This window comes from Bos indicus x Bos taurus, chromosome 14 (genome assembly GCF_003369695.1).
Source record: "Bos indicus x Bos taurus breed Angus x Brahman F1 hybrid chromosome 14, Bos_hybrid_MaternalHap_v2.0, whole genome shotgun sequence".
In the NCBI taxonomy this organism is placed as follows: Eukaryota; Metazoa; Chordata; class Mammalia; order Artiodactyla; family Bovidae; genus Bos; species Bos indicus x Bos taurus.
In genome coordinates, this window is record NC_040089.1 from 80,946,328 (window position 1) to 80,973,063 (window position 26,736).

Here is a 26,736-nt window from a genome sequence, read left to right on the forward strand (position 1 = left end):
TGTCTATCTTCTTAAAGTAGTTGAGCTACCCAGTTGACCCCAGATAATAATATCTATTGTTCATTTTGCCAGGTACTGTGCTAAGCACTTACCAAACAAGATCGATTTTTTTTTTCAAAACAACCCTATGAGGAAGGACTATTATCATCACATATTACAGATGAAAAAAAGCTAGAAGTAATCCAAACAAAAGACCATGGATAACCCAGATAATTTAAGCCCTCACTGAAGAGGTTAATACCTCACCTGAAAGATGAGCAGGAATCTTGGTGTCGATGGACCAAAGACTTGCTACTTCTTCCAACACTATAGTTTTTCCTTGAATACATTTTTTCCCTTTTTTGGAAGGATCTCTTGCATGGTGGGATGTTGAAACCTGGAACTAGGACCTCAGAATTCCTTCTCTATGTTTATCGCAGGAATTGCAGTACATCCCAAACTTAATTAAGACAGAGACTTAAAAGAACAATAACACCTGACTCATTGGTCTGTTTAATTTCATAGTTCAGCTTTTTTGCATTTCATTTGATTTTTGCTCTGCCTAATGAACTTGATAGATCTGAACCAGGCTGTGATGTTTGTTTCAGTATCTCCTTAAGGTTTCAAATGATACTCATAAACTCATAGAACATTAGATCTGAAGTGGACCTTGCTGCTGCTGCTGCTAAGTCGCTTCAGTCGTGTCCGACTCTGTGCGACCCCATAGACGGCAGCCCACCAGGCTCTCCCGTCCCTGGGATTCTCCAGGCAAGAACACTGGAGTGGGTTGCTATTGGAGATATCTATCTAATGCAGTGATTGACAAATTACTCTGGGCAAATGAAGGGATCCTTTCTCTCTAAGCAGAGTTGTTTCACTTTGGTTCACAGACTAAATTTCCCTTTTATGTTTCTTTGAAATCAAATTCCACTGAGAATGTGTGCATGTGTGTTTGCTTGTTTCTATTAAACTACCGAGCTGATCCAGTAAGAAAACTGTAGTCAGCTGCTTTCATTCATGTATTCGATATAGCCACAGCTGATGCTGGAGGTTCTGTAAGCCAGTGAAGAAGAAGAAGATATGGTCTCTGCCTCAAAGAGCACACTTTCTAGTCAGAAAGGCAGTCATACAGCGATAACCACATTCAACGGGGGCAAGGCCATAGTAAAAGCTTGAAAAGGGGACTGTGAGAACATGGTGGAGAGGGAGTCAGGCCAGCCTTTGGAGAGCATGGCACCTAAAACTGAGTCTCAGAAATGGGACAAGAGAAGTAGAATTCCAGGCAAAAGCTGTAGGAAAAGCTAGCAAACAGAAAAATAAAAAGCTTAGAATGGAAGATAATTATTGATAAAGCTGGACTTTGAGATGCATTGCATATGATAGGTACTCAATAAATGGCTGGAAAATTAAGTAACTAATTAATTCATCTAGAAGAAATAGACCATAAAAGAGATAAAAGTCATTACTGGAAGGGACTCATGGACCTACTCAAAAATTTAGATTTTATTCTCTAAACCAGGAGTGGAAAATGTGTAAATCTAGAAGAATATTATAGGAAATGTGCACCAGTAAGATGAGCCAGGTATTTTAAAAAGTACTTATTATGGAGACTATACCCAAAGTACCTGCCTTATTCAGGTACTATATAAGGTCAGTATCAGATCAGATCAGATCAGATCAGTCGCTCAGTCGTGTCCGACTCTTTTCAACCCCATGAATCGCAGCACGCCAGGCCTCCCTGTCCATCACCAACTCCCGGAGTTCACCCAGACTCACGTCCATCAAGTCAGTGATGCCATCCAGCCATCTCATCTTCTGTCGTCCCCTTCTCCTCTTGCCCCCAATCCCTCCCAGCATCAGTCTTTTCCAGTGAGTCAACTCTTCGCATGAGGTGGCCAAAGTACTGGAGTTTCAGCTTTAGCATCATTCCTTCCAAAGAAATCCCAGGGCTGATCTCCTTCAGAATGGACTGGTTGGATCTCCTTGCAGTCCAAGGGACTCTCAAGAGTCTTCTCCAACACCACAGCTCAAAAGCATCAATTCTTTGGTGCTCAGCCTTCTTCACAGTCCAACTCTCACATCCATACATGACCACAGGAAAAACCATAGCCTTGACTAGACGGACCTTTGATGGCAAAGTAACGTCTCTGCTTTTGAATATGCTATCTAGGTTGGTCATAACTTTCCTTCCAAGGAGTAAGCGTCTTTTAATTTCATGGCTGCAGTCACCATCTACAGTGATTTTGGAGCCCAGAAAAATAAAGTCTGACACTGTTTCCCCATCTATTTCCCATGAAGTGATGGGACTGGATGCCATGATCTTCGTTTTGATGTCCAATACACAATCCTGGCCCTTATGCTGTACATTTAATGAAAGTCAAAGTGTTAGTTGCTCAGTCATTTCCAACTCTTTGCAGCCCCATGGACTGAAGCCCGCCAGACTTCTCTGTCCATGGGATTCTCCAGGCAAGAATACTGGAGTGGGTTGCTGTTCCCTTCTCCAGGGGATCTTCTCAACCCAGGGATCAAACCCGAGTCTCCTGCATTGCAGGAGGATTCTTTACTGTCTGAGCCACCAAGGAAGTCCTCACAAATAATGCAATGACTGCCTCCACTCATGTACCAAATACAAGGCACTCACAGAGGCTTGTATAAGTGCTTACTTAATTCCATCTGAAGAAAGCAGGAAGGTATTACTAATGAAGTTATACTTGAGATGGACTTGAGGGATGAGTAGGAGCTCGTATCTCTATTTCCAGCTACATTCAAAGGCCCTTCAATTCAATCAGGCTGGTCTCCGCAGTGTTTCACAACACTCCACACAGTTACACCCTTTCTCGAGTTTTTTACTTTGCCCAGTGTGCTCTGCCTGGTGGCTCAGGCCATAAAGAGTCTGCCCATAATGCAGGGGATCCAGGTTCGACCCCTGGATCAGGACGATCCCCTGGAGAAGCAAATGGCAACCCACCCCAGTATTCTTGCCTGGAGGATCCCATGGATGGAGGAGCCTGGCAGGTTACAGTCCATGGGGTCACAGAGTCAGACACAACTGAGTGACTTCACTTTCATTTTCGTTTTTTGCCCTGCCTGCATCCTTTACTTATTCAATTCCTAGCACCCTTTAAGCCCAATGTAGGTCCTCCTCGTGCACAAAATCCATGAAGACTTCCCAGGCATCAAATGTTAACTGAGAACGTACCAGGGGCAAGACACTATGGGAAGGATGACAGACATTTAGGACCCAAGTGCGGAAGTGCTCAGAAAAGGGCATCTTACTATCCCGGATAAGAAGCTTATCCGTTTGAGAACCAAGAGTTCATGGGCGATGGAAATGATTACAAGCAGATCGTTTAGCTTCTGTTTTCCTTTCAGTTTTTGAGGAAATGAAAGAGTCATTTTAGAGTCGTTTTAGAGTCTCGGCTCTAAAATGGAGACTTATCTTCAAGATCATTATGGTCCCTTTCAGTTCGAAGACTAACTGTGATTTTGTGAAGCAATTTGGTCTCTTTGTTATATTTCCAGGAGGATTTCCACACATGCTTTCAAAGTCTTTCTTATGTAATAGGAGTAGAAAGATCACAAATCCATGCTAGTAGTATGAAAGGCTCTTCTCTGTGCCATTATAAGTGCCATGTAATTCCTACCCTGGATTTAGGATATTCCACAGGTCACAAATTCACTGTAATAAAGTTGGCTATCATTTTGCTCCATTGCTACTTTGGTCACCTCCTGTCACTCTAAGAACAGAGTACCTATAGTTCCTTTTCTGAACTTTTAAAATTTCATGACAGGGAGAAAACAGAGGGCAGGTGGAGTTCAGATCCTGACTATTAAGATTATAGAAACACTGCCTATGGAAAACAAGGAATCCATAAAATTATACCAAAGTAAGACTGCAGCCATGAAACCACAAGACAATTGCTTCTTGGCAGGAAAGTGATGACAAACCTAGACAGTGTGTAGAAAAGCAGAGACGTTACTCTGCCAACAAAGGTCCATATAGTCAAGGATATGGTCGCCCCAGTGGTCATGTATGGTTAAGAGCTGGACCGTAAAGACGGCAGAAAACCAAAGAATTGATGCCTTCGAACTGTGATGCTGGAGAAGACTGCTGAAAGTCCCTTGAACAGCAAGGAGATCAAGCCAGTCAATCTTAAGGGAGATCAACCCTGAATATTCACTGGAAGGACTGATGCTGAAGCTGAAGCTCCAGGATTTGGGTCATCTGATGTGAACAGACGACTCACTGGAAAAGTCCCTGATTCTGGGAAAGATTGAGGACAGAAGAAGAGGGCATCAGAGGATGAGATAGCTGGATGGCATCACTGATACAATGAACATGAATTTGGGCAAACTCCAGGAGATGGTGACGGACAGGGAAGCCTGGTATGTTGCAGTCCAAGAAGCCCCAAGGAGTCTGACACAACTGGGCGACTGAACAACAACAACAATAATTGGAAAAGAGTCATTTTATGTTATTTCAGTTATTTCAAATCATTGATAAGGGATTGCTTGTATTTTATCAACTTTCACTTTGTGCATTCAGTTTGTCTCATTTCAATGTGCCATATTAGTTGTACTCTCAGTTATAAGCAAAATAACCAACTCAGGTTAGATTTAAGTAAAAAGCAAATCTACTGGAAGAACATTAAGGTACTCATGAACTCCAAAAAAAGTGGATAATGGGGAAGAACCAAACCAACTCCAGGGACCTCAGCCATGGGACTTTATGGACCTTCACACAAAACTTCCTTAATCTGCCTGTAGCTTCTGTGACTTCCAGGCTGTATGCTCACGTTCCCACAAGACAGTAGGAGAGAGCATCGTTTGGACAGAACTGGGTCAAAAGTCCTGTTCAGACAGAATCAGCTATGACAAAACAACTTCTGTTATAAGAGTGGCATATTATGAACATGACCACGAGGACCCATCCTTGTAGAAGAGGGACAAACTTCACAGAAGGGGGAAATGTTGGGATCTGAGAAGCTACGCCTGTTGCACGTACCTTATTCTGCTGTGTTTTTTTTACATTCATTCTCCCTCCTCCTTAAACCCTCTACCCCTATGTACCAATATCTACATATCACTGTATAAAATCATACCTTGAGCGGGCTCCATATGTCCTGCTACGTGTATACGTTTTATACAAAATTAAAATGATGAAAGGGCAGAAAAAATGGTCTTCTGTTACTTTAAAAATTAAAATGAATGCAATTCAATTTGACTGTGTGCACTGTATAAAGTCATCATAGCTCAAATAAAATATTCCATACACAGAGACTAGCCCATTAGATGCTATCTGTGTTAATATAACTTTTATTTTGACAATCGCAGATATTCTTTCTTGATTGTTAAGGATGTCCTGGAGCTCAGAAGTAAACCCATATGCATATGGCCAATTAATTTATAACAAAGGAGCCAAGAATAGTGTTAGTGTTGTTTTTCAGTCACTAAGTCATGTCCAACTCTTTGTGACCCCATGGACTGCAGTACATCGGGCTCCTCTGTCTCCACTATCTCCCAGAGTTCACTCAAATCCATTGACTCAGTGATGCTGTCTAACCATGGATTCCTCTGTCACCCCTTTTCCATTTGCCTTTAGTCTTTCCCAGCATCAGGATCTTTTCCAGTGCATCAGCTCTTCACGTCAGGTGGCCAGAGAATTGACTTAAAGCTTCAGCTTCAGCATCAGTCCTTCCACTGAATATTCAGGGTTGATTTCCTTTAGAGTTGACTGGTTTGATCTCCTTGCAGTCCAAGGGACTCTCAAGAGTTTTCCCCAGAACAATTCAAAAATATCAATTCTTCATTCTCAGCCTCCTTTATGGTCCAACTCTTACACCTGTACATGTCTACTGGAAAAATCATAGCTTTGATGATATGGATCTTTATCAGCAAAGTGATGTTTCTGCTTTTTAATAGACTGTCTAGGTTTGCCATAGCTTTCCTTTCAAGGACCAAGCATCTTTTAATTTCATGGCTGCAGTCACTGTCCACAGTGATTTTGGAGCCTAAGAAAAAAATCTGTCACTGCTTCCACTTTTTCTCCTTCTATTTGCCATGAATTGATGGGATTGAATGCCATGATCTAAATTTTTTTCATGTTGAGTTTTAAGCTAGCTTTTTCACTCTCCTCTTTCACTTTCATCAAGAAGCTCTTTAGCTCCTCTTCACTTTCTGCCATTAGAGTAGTATCATCTGCGTATCTGAGGTTGTTGATATTTCTTCTGGCAACACTGATTCCAGCTTGTGATTCATCCAGCCCAGAATTTCACATGATGTACTCTGCACAGAAGTTAAATCAGTAGGGTGACAATATAAAACCCTGACATACTCCTTTCCCAACCTGGAACCAGTCAGTTATTCCATGTCCAGTCCTAACTGTTGTTTCTTGACCCACATACAGGTTTCTCAGAAGACAAGCAAGGTGGTCCTGGTACTCTGGTCTGGTATTTCCACAGTTTGTTGTGATCCACACCGTCAAGGGTTTAACATAGTCAATGAAGCAAAAGTAGATATTTTTCTGGAATTCTCTAGACTTACTATGGTGATTGCTTCACAATGAGTACAAATATTAAGTCATTATGCTGCATACTTGAAACTAGTATAATTTATACTGTTAATTGGAATCTCATTAAAATATTTTTAAGAAATGTTCGGTTCATTTTCTAAAAGTAAAATCTAGACATTCATCTATGCCAGATATTCTGGAAGACAAAGGATACATATAGTATGCATGTCCTGTATGCGCCTTTCAATAATTTGTGAAGGAGGTTCTTCTTGGACAATTCCAATGATCTTTTCTAAATCTTTTCTCTATCCCTAACTGAGGTATGTGTATACTTTGCTTCTTGAAAGTTTAATATTCCTTTGCTTCCTGGATATTAGATTATAAGATTTTCCATTTTCAAACTTATCTTTTGCTGCAGTCCTGACAAGTGAGGGAAATATTCCAAAGCTCCTTTTTCTTTTCTACACATTTATTAACTTACAGAACTCAAGGATATATCTGCCACCTCTCAGCCAAGGCTGCCAAGTCTATCCTGAAAACTACCTCATGTTTTAGTCTACCATCTCTACAGAATTCTTTTTTATATTTCAATTTTATTTATTTTTTCCACTGTAGGAGGCAGCATATGGGATCTTAGTTTCTCCACCAGGGATGGAAACTTTGCCTTCTGCACTGGAAGCACAGAGTCTTAACTACTCCACTGCCAGGGAAGTCCCTAGAATTCTCTTATGTCTCATTCACACTGAAAGAGCAATATTATCAATCGAAAACCATCAATATGCCACAAGCCAGATTATCTTCCTATGTTCACTTTGAAATTACAAGTTATCATGTTTTCCCAGTTTTGGGACTATTCCAACGCCTTAGAACTCATTGAATGATTTTTGTATCAAATTGCTCAATTCTAATGATAAATAGGCCTGCAGAGAACATCCGCTGGATCATAGAAAAAGCAAGAGAGTTACAGAAAAACATCTATTTCTGCTTTATTGACTATGCCAAAGCCTTTGACTGTGTGGGTCACAATAAACTGTGGAAAATTCTGAAAGAGATGGGAATACCAGACCACCTGATCTGCCTCTTGAGAAATTTGTATGCAGGTCAGGAAGCAACGGTTAGAACTGGACATGGAACAACAGACTGGTTCCAAATAGGAAAAGGAGTTCTTCAAGGCTGTATATTGTCACCCTGCTTATTTAACTTATATGCAGAGTACATCATGAGAAACACTGGACTGGAAGAAACACAAACTGGAATCAAGATTGCCGGGAGAAATATCAATAACCTCAGATATACAGATGACACCACCCTTATGGCAGAAAGTGAAAAGGAACTCAAAAGCCTCTTGATGAAAGTGAAAGAAGAGAGTGAAAAAGTTGGCTTAAAGCTCAACATTCAGAAAATGAAGATCATGGCATCCGGTCCCACCACTTCATGGCAAATAGATGGGGAAACAGTGGAAAACAGTGTCAGACTTTAGTTTTCTGGGCTCCGAAATCACTACAGATGGTGACTGCAGCCATGAAATTAAAAGACGCTTTCTCCTTGGAAGGAAAGTTATGTCCAACCTAGATAGCATATTCAAAAGCAGAGACATCATTTTGCCAACAAAAGTTCGTCTAGTCAAGGCTATGGTTTTTCCTGTGGTCATGTATGGATGTGAGAGTTGGACTGTGAAGAAGGCTGAGCACCAAAGAATTGATGCTTTTGAACTGTGGTGTTGGAGAAGACTCTTGAGAGTCCCCTTGGACTGCAAGGAGATCCAACCAGTCCATTCTGAAGGAGATCAGCCCTGGGATTTCTTTGGAAGGAATGATGCTAAAGCTGAAACTCCAGTACTTTGGCCACCTCATGTGAAGAGTTGACTCATTGGAAAAGACTCTGATGCTGGGAGGGATTGGGGGCAGGAGGAGAAGGGGACGACAGAGGATGAGATGGCTGGATGGCATCGCTGACTCGATGGACGTGAGTCTGGGTGAACTCCGGGAGTTGGTGATGGACAGGGAGGCCTGGCCTGCTGCGATTCATGGGGTCGCAAAGAGTCGAACACGACTGAGCGACTGATCTGATCTGATCTGATCAAAGAACCATTTTTCTGATAATCTTCAGGTCTTTAGACATGCACGTCTAACAAGCCTGTGTGCTAAGTTGTTTCAGTCCTGCCAACTCTTTGCGACTCCATGGACTGTAGCCCACCAACCTCCTCTGTCCATGGGAAGAAGAACACTGGAGTGGGTTGTCATGGCCTCCTCCACGAGACCCAGGAATGGAACCAGGGTCTCCCCACAGGCATGTTCTTTACCATCTAAGACACCAAGGAAGCCCCTAACAAGCCTAATACTATATTATTTGATTCAAAATTTCTCTCGAGATAATAAAAAATAAATAAAATTAAAAAAAAAAAAACAAAACACCGCCACACTGAACAACTTCAGGAGTTCTCTGAAATTACTCCTCCTCCTTGGAGGAATTACTCCTCCTCCTTGGAGGAATAGTGAGGAACAGTAGGACGAGGAACAGGCTGTAGTGAAGCATCCTGCGCCCCCCTGTTAGAATCAGCTGTCCTCCCCTGAAACGCGGCTCCTTTTGGAAAACAGCCTGTAACCCGGTAGAACCAGCCCCGCAGGGGATGACTACGAGTCCCATGACGCAAAGCGAGCCCCGGCCCACATTGGCCGCAGTTGCTCCCGGGAATTGTAGTCTTCTCATCACCTGTCGTTCAAACCAGGGACCGTAGCCTCCATTTCTCAAAAGTTAACTGATAAAAATAAAGCTATGGGAAAGAAGGTAAAATCCTTACCACAAAACTAGGCTCGACCCAGGCGCCGAGGACCCCTGAGACCACAACTCACGCCCCTGAGGCGGGCGCCCTCCGCGTGACGTCATTTCCGGGAGCGGCGGCAGCCCAGCCCCTCCCTCCTCCTGGCGAGGACCCTGGGCCCGCGGCCCGCGCAGGGGCGGGCGAGGAGCCACTGTTTTTTGGAAGGGGTCACGTGAGTTCTCCGGGCGCTGTGGGTGGAGACGGAAAGCTGCGGTGAGGCAGGGTCGGAGTTAACCCTCCCGGGGCAGCGCGCCCGAGCGGGCTGAGGTAGGGAGCGGGCTGAGGTAGGAGCGGGCTGAGGAGGGGATCGCGCTGAGGTACGGAGCGCGCATAGGTGGGGAGCGGGCTGAGGTAGGTAGGAAGCGCGCTGAGGTGGGGAGCGCGGTGAGGTACGGAGCGCGCTGAGGTGGGGAGCGGGTTGAGGTAGGTAGGGAGCGCGGTGAGGTACGGAGCGCGCTGAGGTGGGGAGCGGGTTGAGGTAGGTGGGGAGCGCGCTGAGGTAGGTAGGGAGCGCGCTGAGGTAGGGGGCGCGCTGAGGTGGGGAGCGCGCGGCAGCTGACACCTGCGCCCCAGTGGCGGGCGGGGGGAACTCCCACGGAGGGCCGGGAGTGCGACAGAGCCCGGGCGGCCGCCGGCTCTGCCGCGCGCCGGGGCGGAGGCGGGGGCGTCTTGGGGCCCCCGGGAGTCCGGGAGCGGGGGCTCGCCTTCCCGAGCCGAGGGGCCCTGGCCTGCTCAGACCGGACCAGACCGTCCTGGGTAGTCCCGGCTCTGCGCTGCCAGCATGCGCGACCTGTCTCGCTCGCCGAGCTGCTCTGGCCACCTCACCTGCCCGTGGTCCTCCAGAGGACCGAGAGGTTCTTCTCAGAGCAGGTCGAGGCCGCGGCGCGAGTCCCGCTTGCTGTCTTCCCGCCGGGCAGCGCTGAGGGCCTCGCGAGCTCAGAGGCTGTGCGGGTCCGGTGTTCCCTGGCCCTGAGGCCTCAGGTGGTCGAGTGGCCGAGGGCAGGGCGACCCCGCCGGCCGTCAGGAGGCTGAGAGTTCAGGCAGTTATTTACTTCTTTGGGGGGAAGCCGTCGGGCGGAACCGAGGAGCGGTGAATCAGCAGCTCGGGCTTCCCGAGTGCCTGATGATGGGGAAGGGTGCCCAGAGCCACGTGCTGGGTTAGAAATGTCTGCGCGTCTCTCGGACTCTGAGCGGCTTGTCTCTTTACCTTTCTCACCAGTAGAGTTGCGTAGACGTAGTTGGATAGGTAGACCCGTTGTTATGTGCCATTTCCCGGATCTGTAATTTACTGCCATTTCGCAGCCTATGGGAAACCTTTTTTCCTGTATCATTGTGAAATTATGAGACAAGATAAACTCCTCCTTTTGACAGCAGAGCTTATGAAGTATGGGTTTTGAACATTTGTTCAGTACCTGCATTTTATGGTGTAGCGGAATTAGGGATGGTCTGGAAACTACGAAGAACGTTTAAACTTGTAATCGTTTAATCTTGTTTGATATGTTTAACGTTCATTGCGGTTTATTTTGGAGAAGGCAATGGCACCCCACTCCAGTACTCTTGCCTGGAAAATCCCGTGGACGGAGGAGCCTGGTAGGCTGCAGTCCATGGGGTCGCTGAGGGTCGGACACGACTGAGCGACTTCACTTTCACTTTTCACTTTCATGCATTGGAGAAGGAAATGGCAACCCACTCCAGTATTCTTGGCTGGAGAATCCCAGGGACAGGGGAGCCTAGTGGGCTTCCGTCTATGGGGTCGCACAGAGTCGGACACGACTGAAGCGACTTAGCAGCAGCAGCAGCAGCAGTTTATTTGATTAATTTAATGTGACCAAGTTTCCCCTCCCCCCAAATCCGTTTGATCCTGGTTTTAATGAACTGTTACTTTAAGAACTGTTTATTATTTACCTTACAAGCTGTCTAAGCTTCTGGTTGACTGTCATTACTCTGGGTAATTTTTTAGTTTCCCTAGTTAAATCGGAAGGAAGTATAAATAATTTTTCTCCCTTTCTTTCCTTCCCTTTACCCTCCACTGCCTGTACGATATTTAGTAGTGTCAGGATCATAATAAAGAGAATAAAGTTTCAGGACCATCTTTATCACTTTTCCTCTTTTCAACTCCTTTATGTCCATGACGTCAGGTTACAATGACCCTTACAGCAATCCATCACGAAGAAAGAGAGGGAAAAAGGATAACATGTAATATTAGGATCAAGAAAAAGAGTGTAGAATACTTCTGCTCTCCTCATCTTGCAAACAGGAGTTCTTAGAGGTGATATTTGTGGATTAAAGAAAGAAGTTTAGGGTGTGTTTTCTTTCTAAACAAAATAATACAGTGTCACAAAATTAAAAGAAATGGATATGAGCATTTTGTTTTCTTTTGGATAATGCTCCTGATCAAATACTAATCTTTCATGTGTTCCTCTCATTTTTAGAGAGTGAATTCCTACGAAGAAAATAATGCATTGCTTATTACTTGTTCTCTAATTGTTCGGACTCAGAAGTGTGCAAGTTTGTTACAAAAGCCAAAAGAAGATGGCAACTCCTTATGTTCCAGTTCCTATGCCCCTAGGGAACTCTGCTTCCAGTTTTGCAACCACCAGAAACCAAAGAAGTTCTTCTTTTGGGAGTATCTCAACAAGCTCAAATTCTTCCAAAGGCCAGTTAGAAGACTCAAATATGGGTAATTTTAAACAGACCAGGGTATCTGACCAAATGGAAAGCACTTCATCTGTCTGTAGCAGTCCCCTCATTAGGACTAAATTTACAGGTGCAGATTCTTCCATTGAGTATTCTGCTAGACCAAGAGAAAGTGAAGAACAAAGTCCTGAAACAGTGAATATTGAAGATAGACCTTCTACACCTATTATCCTGGGTTATGAGGTGATGGAAGAAAGAGCTAAATTTACTGTGAGTATTGACTTCTGCTATCCATCATTAGATGAAAGATTTATTAACCGGTACTCTAAACTTGTGTTGAATGATGTTAGCCTATACTTGTAATTTCTTGAACATAAAAGTTAGTTGGTTTATACCCCTTAAGTTGGCATGCTGTTGGTATACTTTTGCTTTACTTGAATGAATTTTTGCAAACCAGACACAGTTGTGAAACCAGCACACAAATCAAGAACAGACCATTACATCATGAAGGCCTCCCCTCATGCTCTGTCAGTCAATACCCACTCTCCTGATGGCCTAGGTTAATTTTGCCTGTTTCTGTACTTCATGTTAGTGGAATTATGGAGTATTTACTCTTGGATATGGTCTCTTCAGCATACGTTTGTAAGATTCGTCCTTGATCTTGCATCTAATTGTAGGCAGCTCACTTTTATTACTGATGTTACTCCTTTTTGTGAATATACTACAGCTTATCCGTCCTACTGCTGAAGGGCATTTTAATCATTTCCAGTTTGGGACTTTTACAGATACTGCTGCAAACCTGTTAGTACTTGTCCCTCAGTAAACACATGTACTCACTTCTGTTAAAGTCCTAAGAATAAAGTATCTGGATCATCTGCCCAGATTTAGAAGATACTGATGAACATTGTACCAGAGCGGCCATACTAAGTTATACTCCTTTAAGCAGTGTATGAGAATTCTAGTTATTCCACATCTTCCCAGTTCAGTTCAGTCACTCAGTCGTGTCCTCTGTGACCCCATGGACCGCAGCACGCCAAGCTTCCCTCCATCACCAACTCCTGGAGCTTACTCAGACTGATGTCCATTGAGTCTGTGATGCCATCCAACCATTTCATCCTCTGACGTCCCCTTCTCCTCCCACCTTCAGAATTCTAGTTATTCCACACCTTTCCAACATGTAGTATTTTTTTTTCATTTTAGTTTTTCTAGTGAGTAGAATGATACATTGTGGTTTTAATTTGCCTTTAAGACTTTTTTTTTTTTTTTTTTTTGCCCATTTGAGTATTCTCTTTTCTGAAATGTCTGTTCAAGACTTTTGTTCATTTTTCTTTTGGGAGGTCTTTTCTACTTTGATTTATAGTTTCTTGTGCATTTTGTACATAAGTCCTTTTTCAGAACATGTGTTGTGACTATCATCTCTCACTCTGTGATTTGCCTTCCTTAATGGTTCATTTGATAATCAAGAGTTCTTAGTTTTAATATAGTCCAGCACATTAAATTTTTTTTTACAGTTAGCCCTTTTTAAAATCTGCCTCCTTCCTACAAGTATGTTGTCCTATGTTTTCTTCTAAGAGCTTTATTGTTGGACCTTTCATAGTTAGAGCTATAAACTGTCTGGAATTGATTTTTGTCCATGGTATGAAGTAAGAGTCAAGACACATTTTTTTCTCCCTAAAATCAGGTTTTTATTGAAAAGACAACTCTATCTCCTTTGCATTTGCTTTGTTGCCTATGTCACAATCAGGTGACCATAAATGTATGGGTCTGATTCTGTGTTCTATTTCTCCCTTCTTTACTGGTTTCACCCTGTCTTAATTACTAAGGCCCGATGGTAGTCAATACTACCATCTGGTAGCTAAGTACTGTAGCTTTGCTGTTCCTCTTCAGGGTTGTTTTGGCCCTTTGCACTGAGATTGTATTAAATCTATCTAGAGAGAACTGACGTATTTATAGTACCGAGTCTGAATCTATGAACCTAAACCATGTCAGTAAGTCTTTAACTTATTTAAATAATACTTAATTAATTTTAAATAATTTTAAATAATATTTTAATAAGTTATTAAATAATATTTTAAATAATAGTTTTCAGGGCAGAAATCTTAACCTCTTTTGCTAAGGTTGATTACTGGGTATGGATATTGTTTGATATTCTCTACATCTTTTAATGTTTCTGTTTCTTCATTGCTAGTTTAATCTATTTTGTCCTCATTATATATTACGTATTTATATATCCAATGACCTTGTTAAATCCATGTATAAGCTTGTTCTTTGAAACTGTTTCTTCTTTCTCTTGGATTTTCTGGAAGTAATGATTTCATATTTACTTCAATATTTCATGTTGTATAGTTAATGACAGTATGGAAGGATCTTCTAGGAAAAAGAATATTGAAATTATAAAGAGGCAGTTTTTAGAGTTAAAATATTATAAGACATGATATGGATGGCAAATCGGCATGGATCTGACTTTTTTGTGAGTGATTTTTGGACATTATAATAAATCGGTAGCTCATTTCTGTACGGTGACCTACCTTCTCTATGCAAGAATAAGCATTCACTGAGGTAATATTGTGAAAAGTTTGTATATAAAGTCTTTCAAGACAATACAGAGGAAGAAATAAATGACACATATAAAATCAATCATATTCACCTATTTATTAATTTAGCGTTTTTGGAGTACGAGTTATGTGCCAAGCCCTCTTCCAGGTAATAGTGGTACAGGAGCTCAACTGAACATATGAAAGATAGATAAGCAATTTTATTCTTAATATTAGTTTGTCACATGGTGATAAGTGCTATACAGAAGAATCAAAAGGGGGAAAGAAATAGTTTCTTGAAACCAGAGTTGCAGTTTAAGTGGCACTGCCAGTCATGGCCTCACAGGAAAGATGTAGCACTAGGAGAAAATGACAGGGACAGACAGGGAGGCCTGGCATGCTGCAGTCCCATGGGGTCGCAAAGAGTCGGACACGACTGAGCCACTGAACTGAAGAGAAAATGAGCCATGACAATACCCAGGACGTTGAAAGGGGAGGGAAGGGGCTTCCCAGACAGGTGGTGTAACTGCCGAGACCCTCATGGCTAACAGCAGGATAATCAGTGGGGAGAGATGTAGGAACTGAGGTAACAGCAAGGGAGTGTGACCCCCAGTTCAAATAGAGCACAGAAGCCTTTATAAGGCCTTTAGAGTTTCCCCCATTTTGAGCTGGGAATCTCAAAAAGATTTTAAAAGGGAAAATCAGATGATCTGACTTAAGCTTTTTAAAAGCTCCTTCTGGCTGCTGAATTGAGACTAGATTTTGTGGGAGAAAAAGGAAGGCAGGAGGCGGTTAGGTTCTTGCAGTAATCCATGGGACATATGGTGGTGTGCACCAGGTGAGGGAAGGGGGCCTGAGAAATTGTCAGATTCTGGAGATGTCTTGAAGAGAGAGCCTTTGGATGGGGGAGATGGAGAAAGCAAAAATGATCCCAACGCTTCTCACCTAAACAATGTGAAAAGTAGAGTTGCCATTTAATGAAATGGCAGATTTTGAGGGAAAGACCAGAATTTGTTTTTGCACATGCTAGGTTTGAAACATTTGTTAGACATCAAGTGGAGATGTCAGTTATGTGTGTGTATATATGAGGGTGTACACATGTATATATATTTTATCTCTCTCTATATATATATATATTCAGTTCAGTTGCTCAGTCAAGTCCGACTCTTTGCGACCCCATGAATTACAGCACGCCAGGCCTCCCTGTCCATCACCAACTCCTGGAGTTCACTCAAACTCACGTCCATCGAGTTGGTGATGGCATCCAGCCATCTCATCCTCTGTCGTCCCCTTCTCCTCCTGCCCCCAATCCCTCCCAGCATCAGAGTCTTTTCCAATGAGTCAACTCTTCGCATGAAGTGGCCAAAGTACTGGAGTTTCAGCTTTAGCATCATTCCTTCCAAAGAAATCCCAGGACCGATTTCCTTTAGAATAGACTGATTGAATCTCCTTGCAGTCCAAGGGACTCTCAAGAGTCTTCTCCAACACCACAGTTCAAAAGCATCAATTCTTTGGCACTCAGCTTTCTTCACAGTCCAACTCTCACATCCATACATGACCACTGGAAAAACCATAGCCTTGACTAGACAGACCTTTGTTGGCAAAGTAATGTCTCTGCTTTTGAATATGCTATCTAGGTTGGACATAACTTTCCTTCCAAGGAGTAAGCGTCTTTTAATTTCATGGCTGCAGTCACCATCTGCAGTGATTTTGGAGCCCCCCCAAAAATAAAGTCTGACACTGTTTCCACTGTTTCCCCATCTGTTTGCCATGAAGTGATGGGACCAGATGCCATGATCTTCGTTTTCTGAATGTTGAGCTTTAAGCCAACTTTTTCACTCTCCTCTTTCACATTCATCAACAGACTTTTTAGTCATATATTCAGTGTTCACTTTAGGGGAGAGGTCTAAGCTAGAGTTACAAGCTTGAGAGTGTTAGATTTGTCAAATAATTTCACCTTGGTATATTTCTTTGAATTGATCTCTTAACTGAAGAAAGTTTAGGAAAAACTGGCAAGGTCTTATATATAGAGAGAGTGTCACGTCTTTGAAAAGTGATTAAAAACAAAAAGTAGGGAGGGGTGGTGAGCAGGTTCCAGAAAGAGTCACAGCATGGACTTCTTTGGTAATGTTTTGTTTCTTCCTCTTTTACTCGGTACATGGTGTGTTTACTCTGTGAGAATCCATTAAGTGGTATACTGAAGTTTTTGTGCTTTTCTGTATATATTTTATGATTAGTGTATGTGTCTACATTTGTTTACTTAAAGCACAGGCTACATAAAACAAGAGTACAAAGTGTAGTATACACTAAGTTTCAAATAAAGGGTAGAGACAATAACTGCTATTAGAATTTAGAGGAAGCAATGATCAGTATTGTACATAGTTTTCATTGAAGTACCACTTAAACAAGTAGATAGGAGAGCTTTCTAGGACAAATAAAGCAAAAATCTATCCTGTGTTTTTCCTAGAGAAAAAAGGAGTGTTTAGAGACCACTGTGAAGGGTAGCAGTTAGAAAAGGCTCATTTTTTTTAAAACAGAAAAAATAAAGTCAATGTGTTTTGTGTACAGTTGAAGTAATTATCATATGAAGTTGACTTTTATCATGCATCAGTTATTCACAGTCAAAAGTATTAAAGTCAGTTTATCCCTTTTTGAATTAGTAACTTCTAAAAAGAATATTGACTAGTTTTCTGTGAGTATGGTTTCAGTGTGTCTGCCCTCTGATGCCCTCTTGCAACACCTATGATCTAACTTGGGTTTCTCTTGCCTTGGGCGTGGGGTATCTTTTCACAGCTGCTCCAGCAAAGCACAGCCATTGCTCCTTACCTTGGACGAGGGGTATCTCCTCACCGCTGCCCTTCCTGACCTTCAACGTGGGATAGCTCCTCTAGGCCCTCCTGCACCCGCGCAGCCACCGCTCCTTAGACGTGGGGTTGGTCCTCCTGGCCGCCACCCCTGGTCTCGGGCGTGGGGTCATGGTGGAGAGATCTGACAGAATGTGGTCCACTGGAGAAGGGAATGGCAAACCACTTCAGTATTCTTGCCTTGAGAACCCCGTGAACAGTATGAAAAGGCAAAATGATAGGGTACTGAAAGAGGAACTCCCCAGGTCAGTAGGTGCCCAATATGCTACTGGAGATCAGTGGAGAAATAACTCCAGAAAGAATGAAGGGGTGGAGCCAAAGCAAAAAGAATACCCAGCTGTGGATATGACTGGTGATAGAAGCAAGGTCCAATGCTATAAGAGCAATATTGCATATTTGGAATATTGCTCAACCTGGAATATCAGGTCCACGAATCAAGGCAAATTGGAAGTGGTCAAACAAGAGATGGCAAGGGTGAATGTCGACATTCTAGGAATCAGTGAACTAAAATGGACTGGAATGGGTGAATTTAACTCAGATGACCATTATATCTACTACTGTGGGCAGGAATCCTGCAGAAGAAATGGAGTAGCCATCATGGTCAACAAAAGAGTCCAAAATGCAGTACTTGGATGCAATTTCAAAAACAACAGAATGATCTCTGTTTGTTTCCAAGGCAAACCATTCAATATCACAGTAATCCAAGTCTGTGCCCCAACGAGTAACGCTGAAGAAGCTGAAGTTGAACAGTTCTATGAAGACCTACAAGACCTTTTCGAACTAACACCCCAAAAAGATGTCCTTTTCATTATAGGGGATTGGAATGCAAAAGTAGGAAGTCAAGAAACACCTGGAGTAACAGGCAAATTTGGCCTTCGAATACGGAATGAAGCAGGACAAAGACTAATAGAGTTTTGCCAAGAAAATGCGCTGGTCATAGCAAACACCCTCTTCCAACAACACAAGAGAAGACTCTACACATGATCATCACCAGATGGTCAACACCAAAATCAGATTGATTATATTCTTTGCAGCCAAAGATGGAGAAGCTCTATACAGTCAACAAAAACAAGACCAGGAGCTGACTGTGGCTCAGATCATGAACTCCTTATTACCAAATTCAGACTGAAATTGAAGAAAGTAGGGAAAACCACTAGACCATTCAGGTATAACCTAAACCAAATCCCTTATGATTATACAGTGGAAGTGAGAAATAGCTTTAAGGGCCTAGATCTGATAGATAGAGTGCCTGATGAACTATGGACTGAGGTTCATGACATGGTACAGGAGACAGGGATCAAGACCATCCCCATGGAAAAGAAATGCAAAAAAGCAAAATGGCTGTCTGGGGAGGCCTTACAAATAGCTGTGAAAAGAAGAGAAGCAAAAAGCAAAGGACAAAAGGAAAGACATAAGCATCTGAATGTAGAGTTCCAAAGAATAGCAAGAAAAGATAAGAAAGCCTTCCTCAGCGATCAATGCAAAGAAATAGAGGAAAACAACAGAATGGGAAAGACTAGGGATCTCTTCAAGAAAATTAGAGATACCAATGGAACATTACATGCAAAGATGGGCTCGATAAAGGACAAAAATGGTATGGACCTAACAAAAGCAGAAGATATGAAGAGAGGTGGCAAGAATACACAGAACTGTACAAAAAAGATCTTCACGACCAAGATAATCACAATGATGGGATCACTGACCTAGAGCCAGACACCCTGGAATGTGAAGTCAAGTGGGCCTTAGAAAGCATCACTACGAACAAAGCTAGTGGAGGTGATGGAATTCCAGTTGAGCTATTCCAAATCCTGAAAGATGATGCTGTGAAAGTGCTGCACTCAATATGCCAGCAAATTTGGAAAACTCAGCAGTGGCCACGGGACTGGAAAAGGTCAGTTTTCATTCCAATCCCAAAGAAAGGCAATGCCAAAGAATGCTCAAACTACTGCACAATTGCACTCATCTCACATGCTAGTAAAGTAATGCTCAAAATTCTCCAAGCCAGGCTTCAGCAATACATGAACCATGAACTTCCAGATGTTCAAGCTGGTTTTAGAAAAGGCAGAGGAACCAGAGATCAAATTGCCAGCATCTGCTGGATCATGGAAAAAGCAAGAGAGTTCCAGAAAAACATCTATTTCTGCTTTATTGACTATGCCAAAGCCTTTGACTGTGTGGATCACAATAAACTGTGGGAAATTCTGAAAGAGATGGGAATACCAGACCACCTGACCTGCCTCTTGAGAAACCTCTATGCAGGTCAGGAAGCAACAGTTAGAACTGGACATGGAACAACAGACTGGTTCCAAATAGGAAAAGGAGTATGTCCAGGCTGTATATTATCACCCTGCTTACTTAACTTATATGCCGAGTACATCATGAGAAATGCTGGGCTGGAAGAAACACAAGCTGGAATCAAGATTGCCAGGAAAAATATCAATAACCTCAGATATACAGATGACACCACCCTTATGGCAGAAAGTGAAGAGGAACTAAAAAGCCTCTTGATGAAAGTGGAGAGTGAAAAAGTTGGCTTAAAGCTCAACATTCAGAAAACGAAGATCATGGCATCTGGTCCCATCACTTCATGGGAAATATGTGGGGAAACAGTGGAAACAGTGTCAGACTTTATATTCTGGGGCTCCAAAATCACTGCAGATGGTGACTGCAGCCATGAAATTAAAAGATGCTTACTCCTTGGAAGGAAAGTTATGTCCAACCTAGATAGCATATTCAAAAGTAGAGACATTACTTTGCCAACAAAGGTCTGTCTAGTCAAGGCTATGGTTTTTCCTGTGGTCATGTATGGATGTGAGAGTTGGAGTGTGAAGAAGGCTGAGCGCCAAAGAATTGATGCTTTTGAACTGTGGTGTTGGAGAAGACTCTTGAGAGTCCCCTTGGACTGCAAGGAGATCCAACCAGTCCATTCTGAAGGAGATCAGCCCTGGGATTTCTTTGGAAGGAATGATGCTAAAGCTGAAACTCCAGTACTTTGGCCACCTGATGCCAAGAGTTGACTCATTGGAAAAGACTCTGATGCTGGGAGGGACTGGGGGCAGGAGGAGAAGGGGACGACAGAGGATGAGATGGCTGGATGACATCACTGACTCGATGGACATGAGTTTGAGTGAATTCCGGGAGTTGGTGATGGACAGGGAGGCCTGGCGTGCTGTAATTCATGGGGTCGCAAAGAGTCGGACACGACTGAGCGACTGAACTGAACTGAACTAAAGAAGAAAATTTACTTTTCATTCCCTGCATGACTATTTTACATCAGGACTTTCTGGATACTTTACAGGGCATCTAAATAATCTCCATCCTCACCTTTATATGTTGCAAAGATAAATTATTTACTTTTTACTTGAAAACTAAAGAATCCAATCTAACCCTTGCTGATTCTCTCCCTTCAAAGGGAGAAGAATCAAATGGTAAGGATGATCAACAATCCCTAACTAATAATTGTCTCTTGATCATCCACTAGAATTTTGAGTCATACTTGTAATTTAAAATTTCCTTATTTTTAGTGTTAAAAAAAGTAAAAAGAAACTGATGAAATTATATTTAGTAATGTATTTTGTTTAATATATTTAAAGTATGATCATTTCAACATGTAACCAATATATAATATTTTTAATGAAGTATTGTTACATCTTTTTTCATACTAAGTCTTTGAAATCTGGTCTATATTACACTCACAGCATGTTTCAAAGTCACATTTCAAGTATTCTATAGCCACTTGCAGCTAGAGTGCAGCTCTAGAACTACAATTGAAAGTTATTCCACACCTTAACTTGAAGGAAAAAAGTTACTGTTTTTAAGAGAGTTTCACTCATTCAGTAGATAGTTATTGAGTACATTTTGTGTGTCACGTATTTAGCTTAGCTCAAACCACTGTACCAAAAACTACTAGGAGTTGTTTCTCTGAGATTCTGTTGTAAATAGTATTTCTTCGCAATAAACTCTAAAATTATCCTTAGAAAATATAGAATCTAGCTTTCTCTTAAGTACCTTTTAAAATATTGACTTGCTGCAACCAAATTTTTCTATTCAGTAGCCTAGAAAATTGTACATAATTATAGAAATGTAAACTTTCATCTAATACGGATATTTTCTACCTTGTATTTCATCCTTGAAGATTAAAACATCTAATTTATTAGAAAACTTTGCTTGGCAGTTATTGAGTTTAAAAATTAAATTGACTGTGTAAGACAATAGTGGCTACTTTTCATATTAATTTTAGAACATATTAGCGTAAAATATCGGAGAAGGCAATGGCACCCCACTCCAGTACTCTTGCCTGGAGAATCCCAGGGACAGGGGAGCCTGGTGTGCTGCCATCTATGGGGCCACACAGAGTTGGACATGACTGAAGTGACTTCAGCAGCATAAAATATATTTTAGAGGCTGATGAGTTTATTTATTATTAGTGTGTTTCAGAAAAGCATTTTGCCTCAAATTTGTCAGTCCTGAGAAAAAAATCTTTGCTTTTGGTTCCTACATTCGATTGAACATTTGATGGCCTAAATAATTTCTGAATTTTTTAACATAATAATTGTTACCATCTGCCTTTTCAAATGTTTTAAAATTATTTGTCTTAAATTTTAAAATATTTATAGAAATATATTTTAAAGCTCTCTGTCTCTCACTCTCTCCATAGGTATATAAAATATTAGTAAAGAAGACCCCAGAAGAAAGCTGGGTAGTTTTTAGAAGATACACTGACTTCTCTAGGCTTAATGATAAAGTAAGTACTTTAATAAATCTAAACCTAACTTTTCAGTCTGGAATTATAATCTGTTCCTGGAGTTCTCCTGTTGTTACTTGTTTTTTCTCCTTTGTTAATTATTTAAGTGAAGTCAAATCTTTGCTATTTCCTAACAACTGTTTCATTTAATTTTAAGAGTCTGAATTCCCATCTCTACATATAACTTCCTTTTTTTGGAAACAAAAAATTACTTTTAATATTAAAAAAGTGAAAACCTTAAAATTGGCAACAGAAATATGGTTATTTACATAATCTTATAACTTTGAAAAGATGTATGTGTATAAGACCCCCAAAATCTTACGACTGTAGAAGAATGAAAAAAAAATTTAGCACATTGTGGTTAGTTTTCTTTACTGTGTTACAAATTATCACAAACTTTGTGGCTTAAAACACACCTCTTCATTATTTAGAGATTTGGAGCGCTCAGCTGGGTTTGCTGCTTAGGGTCAAACAAGGTCAAAATCAAAAAATTGACTGGCCTCTTATCTGGAGGCTCTGGGAGGGAATCAGCTTTCAGTATCGTTGTTGGCAGAGTTTGGTTTCTTGTGATTGTGAGACAAGGTCCCTGTTTCCTTGCTGGTTGTCAGCCAAAGGTTGTTCTTGGCCCATAGATACTATTCTTCAGGTCTTGCACACGACCCTTCCATCTTTAAAGTCAGCAAGAGTTGGTCAAGTTTTTCTTGTGCTAGAATATCTCTGGCTTTCTCTTTTGTCACCAGCCAGGAAGAAGCTTTACCTTTATAGAGCTTGAGTGATAAGATTAAGCTCATGTAAATAGTTTTCCTGTCTTAAGGTCAACTCAATAGTAACCCTAATTGCATGTACAAAATCTTTTTTGCTGTGTAACAAGGAAACACAGAGGCTTCACCAGGGGCAAAGGTCATGGGTCCATCTAGAATTCACATATGCCCACTGCACATGTGAAACAGACAAAGAAAATAATAATAAACCGCAGTACATTAAGTACCCTTAAAAATAAGTAACAAGAAGCACCCCAAAATAGAAAATTCAGCAATTGATATGAACAGTGTAATCCCCAGAAGAAAGACAAATGACCACTAAATTTGGAAACCATTTACTATCACAAGTACCCCATGAAAAGAAAATTAAGACACTATTTTTCACCTGTTGGGCTTCCCTGGTGGCTCAGTGGTAAAGAATCCGCCTGCCATTGCAGCAGACATGAGTTCAGGCCCTGGTCTGGGAGGATCCCGTACACCACGGAGCGGTTGAACCCGTACACCACAACTGCTGAGCCTGTCTCCTTAGCCCGGGAGCCGCCGCTGCTGAAGGCAGTGTGCCCTGGAGCCCGCGCTTCTCAACAGGAGAGGCCGCCCCAGCAAGAGGTTCACATACTGCCATTGGAGAGCGGCCCCGCCTCTCTGCAACTAGAGGAGAGTCTGCACAGCCATGAAGACCTAGCACCACCAATAAGTAAATAAAATTACAGTTAAAGAAAAGAAAGAAAAACTATTTTAATTTTCACCTGTCAGGTTGACAGCCTTTAAGTGGTATATCTATTGTTAGAAATATAAGTCTTCCTAGAGGACATCCTAAAGCTATACATAATTTGACATGATAATTACATTTCTGGGATTTATCCTATATAATAAATTATTGATATGGGCAGGATATAGCCCTAAGGATACTTCTAATGATGTTTTATGTATTGTTTTTCTCTTTTTTCATTTTGTTTTAAATAGTTAAAAATTTTAGAACCAACCTAAATTTCTAACACTAGGGAACTGATTGAGTAAATTGCAGTAAGATTTCAGTAGAGAAACAGCAGCTGAAGTGTTCACAGGGCTGGAGGAAAATCAGGTAGGACAGATAGGGGTAACTGGTATTTAAGAAACCAAGAGAAAAAGCATTTTTCCAAAAGAAGCAAGCAGTTTATGATGCTTCGGAGAGGCCAAATAAGATGACCTTGGACCACGGATTACTCCCTACTTTTGATAGATGTTGAGTAGAGGGAACTTCATGGGTCCTACTTTCCCACCTGCCGTATTTCCTATTGCTTTCTTGGACTCTCAAAACTTCTCAAGTTGGTATGTTCTTAAAACTTTTGGTGATGGGAAATTCCATTTATGTGACTTAGCAACCGCTAGGATGCCAAAAAGCTTCCACCATTCTTAAACCTCAGTTTCAATGAAAAGGTAAAATATAAAATGCTAAACTGTTTTATTCTTAATTAAGGTATTGTTAAGATGACTTATTGCAACATGTCAAAGTACTTAATATTATTTCTAAGATATTTACATAATATATAAATTTTATTTTCTGTACCTGAGTTTTTATTTTACATGGTTGATTTAAAAACCTGTAATTCTTTACTTCTGTTCATCTTTTTAAATAGTTAAAACACACAAGAATACCAAAGTGATTCATTAAGTTACCACATACTTCAGTGGAATTCTTAGCTTTCTTATGAAATTGTTATAATTTTTGTTTATGCAGACTCATTTCTGACAGTCTCAGTTCAGAGCTATTTCATCCTTTATGACTTTTGTTCTCCTCAGGACTCAACTGTTATTTAGTGTTTGCTTCCTTTTATCTCTCTGGATTCATCTTTATTGCCAAAATATTTCTTGCCTTAGGCAAGCTGGGATTTAGATTGCTCTTAAGGTTTTGAAAAAAGATGTTAATAGAAGTTTAATTTAAGTCTTGTAAATATCTCCTTGATACTCTTAAGTTGGGCACTTAAAATTAATAAGTGTATATGTCAGTCTTCTAGGTACCAGAAAGAGCTCCATTCATCACCTGATTTTACTGGCAAGAGTCAAAATGTGTGTCAGACAGCAGCAGCCACACAGTTTAAATGGTAGTTATTATTTTTATAATTGTTAAAGTAAAATCTTAGCATCTTTAAATCATGAAATTTTTGAGTTCATCACTGTGCTAGGAATTTGGTATCATATAGAAACTATACAGATCTGATTCTAACTTTGAGGAGTTTACATTTTCCATTTTTCTATAGCAGTGAGAAAAAAATAGCCAGTTGACAATGTGAAAATCATTTTAGTTAAAATAACACTGTTTAGAAAGAGAAATTTTTTCTTCCTCTTTTTTTAACTTACTGGGTTATAATCTGGCTTCAGCTTCTCTAGGAGTTTTTAAGAGCCTCTTCTGAGAAAGTCAGAGGGCAAAGTCATGAGCAAGGTCTGGAACACAGTTCTCAGAGTTGCGGCATCTGGCAGAGTTGTAGAGCAGACTGGTGATGAATAGTTTGCAGAAATGTGGCCGTGAGAGTGGGGTTTTCTTTATTTTCTACTAGAAACCTCACTATTTTCTACTTCCAGTTTGCAGAAGCAGTTTAAAGCTGAGTAATTCTCTGAGGTAAAATGATTATTCTCAATTGGTTCCACCCAGCAGAACATAGAGAGGAAGCAGAACCATTATCAGCCCACTGTCAAGACAAGCAGAGCTCATATGAAAATCTGGGCTAAGCTCAACCAAGCATTCAGTCCTTCCATTAAAAAGAAATTCATGGTAATCTTCAACTGTCTGTCTCTTAGGTCACACTGTCCTGAACTGCCCCAAACTGACTGACATCAGGCGGTTACAAAGCTGCCTTTCACTATCTTTCTAGGGTTTGTTCACTTTTTCCGTTGTTGGGTTTTGTTTCCTTTGTGTTGTGTCTTCTTTCTTGGATCATGGTCTCCTCGTGGTAGAACTAACCCTTCAGTGGCTTCTTGAGGAAGACCACATGGGAAGTGGTATCCTTCAGACCCCACACATCTAAATGCTCACTCTGTTTTCACACTTGGTTGAAATGTGGGCTGGGTATAGAATTCTAAGTTGGAAAATGTTCTTTCAGAATTTTGAAGACATTAAGCTATTTTATCTTGTTAGTGTTGCATATTGCCCTTGAGAAGTCCAAAGCTGTTCTTGCTCCATATCACTTGCATGTCACCTGTTTTTTTCTTCTTTAGAAGTCTTTTGAATCTTCTCTGTGTAATTAATCTGAAATTTCACAGTAACTTTTTTTTTTGCCACCTTCTAAATTTATTTTTTAATTGAAGAAAAATTACGTTACAGAATTGTGTTGGTTTCTGCTAACCATCAACATGAGCAGCCAATGGGAATTTGCTGTATGACTCAGGGTACTCAAACCAGGGCTCTCTAACAAGCTGTAGGGTGGGTTGGGGAGGGAGGTGGGAGGGAGGTTCAAGAGGAAGGGGACACACGATGACTTTTTGTGGGTTCTTTTCTTGTATTAACTTAGACACTCTGTGGGCAGTGCATGTCTTTCAGTTCAGAGAAGTGTTTTTGAATTGCTTTAGTAATGAATTCCTCCCTTCTGTGTTCTCTCTGTCACCTTGTAAAACAGACCTTTGGGCTGATTCTATATGATTCTGGATCTTTCCCTCCCCGTTTACTATTTTTTGTTGTTGTTGCTATTTTGAAGGCAATTTTCCTTTCTCTTTCTAAGACCATCTTTTCTCTGAATGTCCTCTCTTTTGGTCATCTTATTCTTATTTCTTAATGTAGTATCTTAATCCATTGACTGCATTAGTGATTGTATTTTTATTCATACTTTTTCCTCTTTGTGTTGTCTTTGTTTTTCTCCTTGTGATATTTGTCTTTGTCTTCCATGTTAGTACTAGTGTGTAGTAATTCTTTGT

The 26,736-nt window shown here is 41.2% G+C and overlaps 1 protein-coding gene across 4 annotated transcripts in view; it reads left to right on the forward strand.

Annotated features, from left to right (window-relative positions):
• Nucleotides 1–9,394: 9,394 nt before the first annotated feature.
• The window catches only part of SNX16 (sorting nexin 16), a 37,891-nt gene continuing 20,549 nt past the window's right edge, over nucleotides 9,395–26,736 (forward strand). Inside the window, exons 1-4 of one of the 4 annotated variants that reach the window (XM_027561660.1) lie at nucleotides 9,395–9,578; nucleotides 11,744–11,991; nucleotides 12,079–12,218; nucleotides 22,004–22,090. In XM_027561660.1, coding sequence (XP_027417461.1) covers nucleotides 11,844–11,991; nucleotides 12,079–12,218; nucleotides 22,004–22,090 — 375 coding nt within the window. In that variant the 5' untranslated portion in view covers nucleotides 9,395–9,578; nucleotides 11,744–11,843. Of the gene's footprint in view, nucleotides 9,579–9,607; nucleotides 9,663–11,743; nucleotides 12,219–22,003; nucleotides 22,091–26,736 lie in introns of those variants that run through there. The other 3 variants (XM_027561657.1, XM_027561658.1, XM_027561659.1) reach the window with 3 other exon arrangements.